General features: G+C 38.8%; 1 protein-coding gene across 1 annotated transcript in view; it reads right to left on the bottom strand.

The window, feature by feature from the left end:
• RYK (receptor like tyrosine kinase) overlaps window positions 1-6,692 on the bottom strand; it is a 187,018-nt gene that overhangs the window by 14,421 nt on the left and 165,905 nt on the right. Inside the window, exons 10-13 of the mRNA XM_013008109.2 lie at window positions 4,427-4,496; window positions 1,941-2,073; window positions 288-397; window positions 1-134 (exon numbers count right to left, since the gene is read on the bottom strand). Of these exons, the coding sequence (XP_012863563.1) occupies window positions 1-134; window positions 288-397; window positions 1,941-2,073; window positions 4,427-4,496 (447 nt within the window). The remainder of the gene's footprint in view (window positions 135-287; window positions 398-1,940; window positions 2,074-4,426; window positions 4,497-6,692) is intronic.

Raw genomic sequence — 6,692 nt, 5'->3', positions numbered from 1 at the left:
TATTAACTAGACTTTCAAGAGCCATCCACCGAACTGGCCTGTTTTCATTGTCCCCCAGGCAGTGATAGTCCATGGGGAACAAGTCTCTGGAGAGGGCGTTGTCTGTGATCTTAACTTGAAGTGTATCATCAATGCTGAAAGGTACAGAAATAAACAACAAATGCAATCAGAGCATTCAAAAGTATAGATTGATGATTACCCTTAACTATAGCACAATCCACTGAAAACAAAAACAAATCCAGGGTGCACTAGATGTCAAATGACAGTGAAGAGCTCATGGCACCTACACACAATTCCTAGCAGCCAGATCTTTGTGGATGACCTCCCTTCGGGCCAGATAGCTCATCCCACAGGCAATCTGAATGGCCATGTGTACCAGGTCTTGTTGAGAAATTGCCTGTAATAAACAAAGCAACAATGTTTACAGTCAGCACAAAAATTACAACTCCCTGCGGAATACTTCCCTACAGGAAATACTTCCTTACATCTACACACTGATTTTCTTTAAAGTCACTTCTTGATGAAGGATATGTTCCCATAGCTCTGTGAACTAAGCCAACGATGGTCCTAGTACAATCGTTTGTACTAGGTGGTCCCAGCACACCGTTTACTTTGACTGTCCTCTTTTCCACGAGGTGTACCATCTCCCCAGCTTCCAGCAAGTATAGGAGCTGCCCAACAAATATCTGTTCCATGGATACTGAATTCTCAAGGTAATCCAGGCATATCTTACAGATATTGTGGGTTCACTCCAGACTACCGGAACAAAGCAAAGATTGCAAAAAGTGAGCCACATGGATTTGTTTCCCCATTCACAGAAAATAGTGTGCTGTAGTCTGTGATAGTATTATGAAAAGTCTAAAATACTGTGAATAACCAAAATGTGATAGAGACACGAAGTGAGCATGCTGCTGGGAAAATGATGCATGGCTGCCACACAAATTTGGATTTATACAAATGAAGTATTTGCAAAACACAATAAAGCAAAGCATGATACAAGGTATGCGTGTTTTTTCAAGTGTTTATTACTCAGTAATTTGCTCTTTTAAAAAAAAACAGTAGTTCTCTTTAGGAGAAAGGAAACATTTCCAAAGTAATACATGTCTGCAGCCTTCTCCACTGACACCACTTCTCTTAGATGCATGCCAGTACTGTGAACGGAGGGAGGAATTCTGCCTCAGGTGACAGGAATGGGCCACAGACAACAATCCACAGACAAGAATCATTTGCTGGGCGCCTCAGCTTTAATCCTGTCAGTTTACAAAGTGTATCACACATGCTAAGGCAAATACTCAACCCAGACTTTGAATGCATTTTCTATTGGCAACTATAATACGTCCATTATTATAAATCCTAAAATCAATGTAACGGGGCTAGAAGATACAGCAAGCAACAAAGTATCCACTAGGATTTACGCCCATATCACCAGGAAAGAACCTGGAAGCCGATCAAACGGTTACAGCACAAGCTGTGACGAGAGAGGACCTCTCAGCTGACTTGAGGCCTAATCAAGCATATTTAGAACATACCAAATGATCGCCCCTAATCTCGTCTCTCATTACCAGCGGTCGGTAACATACGGGCGCGCTGCTCTGTGAAGTCCATTTTCCAGAAAGAACATCTAGCACCAGTACTCTTCAGGACTCATTTTGAAAATCACTGAGATAATGTTACAGAGGCGAGTGATTTCGAATAAATACAACAATTGAAATATAAGGGCAAACTTCTGCATCAGCAATGTGTAAGCTTCAAAATAACAATTACAAACCATCTTCATTTGCCTCTAAGCCAACAGGTTTTAAGCAGCTTGAAGTTCCTTTATTGTTTGAGTTTCCTTCTGCAGGTCTTTAAACCATTTATGAGTGAGTGTTAACGTTTTAACTTTAAAAAATATTATCACAAGTTACCATGAAATTGGTATTTTGGCAAATTTTCCTTACCTGAGGATTATTGGCCTCTACTAGTTTGCACTGTCGTAAAAACAATTTAAGATTCCCCCAATTCATATAAGGCAGTATCACCATAGGCTTTTCTCCTTCTTCTATACACACGTGTGAAATTGGAAGAAGATTTCTGAGATAACAAGAAATTAGAAGAAAAAAATCAGTGAAATTTAAATCTTTAGAGGCTTATTTATAATAAAAGTAATGAAGCTCTAAAACAAAACAAAAAATTCCAAATATACTTAAAAACACAATTATTATTTAAAATGCAAAATTATACATGCCATATAGTTTAAACCAGACTTAACGAACATTGTATCTACTTTACTGAGAGAGAAAAGTTATAAACTCAAATTTGCTTAAGGACTGGATTTTCCAAAGACGCTTTCTGTACACACAATGAGGTAGCTCTTAAAAGTTGTGTCAAAAATTCATTATCTTTCGATTCCATTTTCTGTGAACTTTTTGAAGCTTCTCTCATAAAACTTAGGCCAAAAGGTCATCAGAGGCATCTAAGAAGTGATTCTGTTGTGATTTTGTGGTGACAAAATCCCATTTTTTCCATTATCACACTTTTTCAAAATAAGGATAGAGGCTCACACTTCAGAGTTGGACAATAAGGTCATCAACACGACCTCTAAACTGCCACAGGTGCCCAGAAGCCCTGCACCACAGGTAGGCAAATCTGAAAGTTATCTAAGGTAATAAAGAGACTAACTTCCGGAAGTTGATGACCAAATGCGACAATGTTATTTTTCATGTCATTTAAAATCTGCTTAACAAAGCTTGGTTAAATTTACGTAAACATTATCTTCCAAAGTAGGGCTTTTTGTTGTTGTTGTTGTTGTTGTTGGGGGGTGGGGGATGGTAAGCTCACAACAATTAAGATGTATGGTACAGAGTTTGATGCAAATGAAGTATGATAACAGTGTGATAAACATATTTAAACAAAAACAATAAAAATGGGCAAATGCACAAAATCGCTGCAGCTTAGAACACTGCAGTTTCAACGACCCAATGTCTTTTACTGATTAAAAAAAGGGGGCCTCAACTGCTTAATGGGATTCAGAATCATATTTTTTGAATCCTAGATTTAGTGTTGTCAATTTCTTTCTCTCTCTTCTTATATTCTGCTACATAGGAAGCATCTCATGAATACTGGATGAACACATACAATAGCCTTTAAATGTTCGGATTCCTTAATTCAGGAAGTTCTGCTTCAAAGGATGTTTAAACGTCAAACAAAACTACATGAACAAAGATAATTAATAGAATATCAGAAGCAAAATTAAAATAGAAAAACAGTATTATTCTGACAAATGTCAACAGGAAAAAAGAAAATGGATTTCAGAATGCTTTAAAGCCTGTCAATATCTTTATAGTCCTTAATCAAGGAAGATTAAAACATGCTGAATTACATACTACAACATAACCTTAAACCAGTTGTCATTTCTGTACATACACGTACAGAGTTTGCGTGATAAATTCTGTATGATTTCTAAAGATCATGATTTCACTTTTATACCTACCAGAGTCCCCAGCACAAAACAGGCATAAATAAATAATAGTATGAGAGGATGGACAAATGCATACACACAGCCTAATAGGTTCGACACCTGAGGTAAAAAATAAATGTGCTGTAGGCCTTGGGCCCCTTAAAAAGTAAAAATTCACTGCCACAGTGGATAAATGTGAAGAACAATATGCTTTCTTTACATTGACAACACATTTTTCTCCGTGTAAACCAGGAGTCTTGGTGTCATTTTATTGCCAAGAATGACTAACCATGACCAAGCAGCAATTGTCTTTAGAAGATTTCCCTAAAACATAAGTGTGTAATATTAAAATAACCCAATTCAGCATGTCAGTGGATCCCCTAGGGCTGCCAATTGATCCTGGTAAGATATTGAAAAGCCTTATATTAAAGCCACAGCTGTTCCAGATTTAATGACAGCTAATGCATGTGGACTTGCCTTTGGCCTATTCACTTTCTCTTCTACCACCATAATCCCAAAACATTCAGTTTTCATTTTCACTACCATTCCATCATCTTACTGTAGCAGCCATACTTTTATAAGGCATTCAGATTTCTTGAGACTCTAAGCAAAAGTTCAAACAATATCCACAAATAAATAAAAGTTCATCCTTATTATTCTTGTCTTTGGTTTTTTTTGGTTAAAAATTTTCACCCAAAGAATAGTTTAACGTATGTATACTATCAATTCATTTTTTTAAAGAGTAAAGATGTAAGTAAATAATCATAACGAGTTCTAGAAAGTTTAGCTTTGGTTATCCAGATATAGGCTTACATGATTTTTTTGTTCTTTATACTTTGCTACGTTGTAAAATGTTGTACAATGCTGTATGCATTTCACTTTTGAATTATCAGAGGGAAAAGAGCAATCTACTCCCAAAGGCTTTCAATTCAGAATTCATCATAATTTTCTTCAAGTAAGAATGTCACTCCCCGGCTTCCCCCTTACCTGTGATGAAGACCTCGGAGCTTACAGCTTTCAGTGAGCATCATTGTCACCTGGATTTCAGAAGCTTGATCTACATTTAAAAAAAGACATTGTCATGAATGATGATACTATACACACCTGGTGCTCCGGAGCAGATTCCGGCTCAGAGTGGCCCAGCAGGACAGAGCAGCACTGCCCCTGGAACCTTTCCGGAAGCAGACATCTTTCTCCTGAGGGTTCAAACTGCTGCCCTTTAAGTTAGTTAGCAGCCGAGTGCTTAATTATTTAAGCTAACAAGTCGTCTTTAATATATATAATATATATAAAACATTAATATTTTAGGATATAAGAAAACAATTACCTTGAACTACAAGGCAAATTTCCTTTATACATTAAAAAAAAATCAAAACAAAAACAAACCTCACTGCCAAGTCAATGCTGGTTCATAGCAACCCCCTGTGGATTTCCACGACTGGACCTGTTTACAGGAGTAGAAAGCCCAGTCTCCTGAGGACCTGCTGGTGGTTTCGAACTGAAGACCATGCGTATCACAGTTCACCACATCACCACTACACCACAAGGACTTCCTTTATAAATTATAGCATGGTAAGTTGAAAATAGTTTTAGCCTGAAGGTCCACTGAAGTAGTCTCCTTAAAGTCAGTAAATTTTAACAGAAGTCATTAAGTAAAAATGACTACATGAAATTTAGAAATTCAGTAAGATTCCATAAACCAAGTAGAGTGAGCAATAACCGAATGGTAACAATAGCTGCTGTAAATATAGCAAATAAAGAGCTATTTTTTCCTCCCTTTCTTAAAAAGTCCCATATATACCAGTGGATACATTGGCAGACAGGCAAGATGAATGGGAGTTATGCTCACAACCAGATACAGGTTCAGCAAGTGATAAGCCTCCATGTGTATGTGTATGTGCTGTAAAGGCATGTAAATTTATTAGAAGCATCTAAACACCTTGAGGGGAAGGATCACTGGGTCTGAAGGCACAGGAGCAGAGTCTTGGGGGTGGATGTGGGGAAACGGATATCAAGGTTAACTGACAAAAAGTTTCCAAAGACAAAGGTCTAAATCCTCCTTGAGTGAGTAGTGACTGGGGTCTTCAACACTTGTTGAGTGGCTGTCTAAGGTGTAAGTATTGGTCTGGAGCAAAGCAGAGTGAGGAAAACCGAAGATGCAGGAAAACTACCGGCCAAAGCACACTCCGACCATCACACCCTGACACCAGAAGAACTCAAAGACCCTGGCCACCACTGCTGACTGCTCTGAAAGGGAGCAGGATGGAGGCTCCTAGATAAGATGAGGAGAAAAGTATAGAAAACTGGAAGCCATACAAGAAGCTAGGCTTACTGGTCAGAGAGAGGCTAGTGGAACCCTGAGACAATGGTCCTTAGATGACCTTCAGTTCTGGAAATGAACTCATCTCCATGGTTAAACTTTCAAACAAACAATAGACAGACCTACAAATCAACTCACTGCCATCTTACAGCTACTCTGTGGGACAGATAGCCCCTGTGAGTTTCTAAGGCTGTAACTCTTTATGGGAACAGAAAGCCCCATCTTTCCTCCTCGGAGCAACGGACGATTCCAAGCATCTGACATTTCAGACCGCAGTCCAACGTGTAACCTCTACACCTTCTAGACAGACGTATAGGGTGAACAAGCACCAGGAAAGAACGCGTTCTTCTGAACAAGCAACCATATGACACCAAAGGGGCAGCATTTGCCCAGATACAAAGCTCACAAGGCATAAATGGATAGGGAAAGCAGGCAAATGGATAGTCAACACAGGAAGAAATTTGGAACAGTATTGACTGCTTAGGACAGCAATCAAGGTCATGAAACTAATGTGTACAAATCATTGAATAGAAATAAATTTGCTCTGTAAACTTGCAATCAAACCAAATATATTTTTAAAATGTAAAAAGCAAACATATTTAACATTTTGCAATAAGGAAAAATGTTAAATAAAGATATAAACCTGCGGTTAGGAAACACAAATGAAAAAAGCCTTTCTGGAAAAGAGAGTGCAGCACATCCTGGCTCACCAAGCCTTGAGGACAATATTCCCGCTCACAGCAGCCAATCCACAGAGAAGACCACATGGCTGGCACCACTATAAGACCCAACATCCCTCACTGACCCGTAACCCTACAGGGGACAACACAGGAGACACAGTGTGGGAATTCCACCCGATCTGATCCCACCACAACGAGGCAAAACACTAAGGGCATGGAACAGAACAGCAAGGGGAACAGAGCAACGAAGTCC

Source organism: Echinops telfairi, unplaced genomic scaffold (assembly GCF_000313985.2).
Source record: "Echinops telfairi isolate 266 unplaced genomic scaffold, ASM31398v2 ScPeMD7_7422;HRSCAF=8460, whole genome shotgun sequence".
Classification (NCBI taxonomy): Eukaryota; Metazoa; Chordata; class Mammalia; order Afrosoricida; family Tenrecidae; genus Echinops; species Echinops telfairi.
This window is presented reverse-complemented; position numbering and strand designations above follow the sequence as displayed.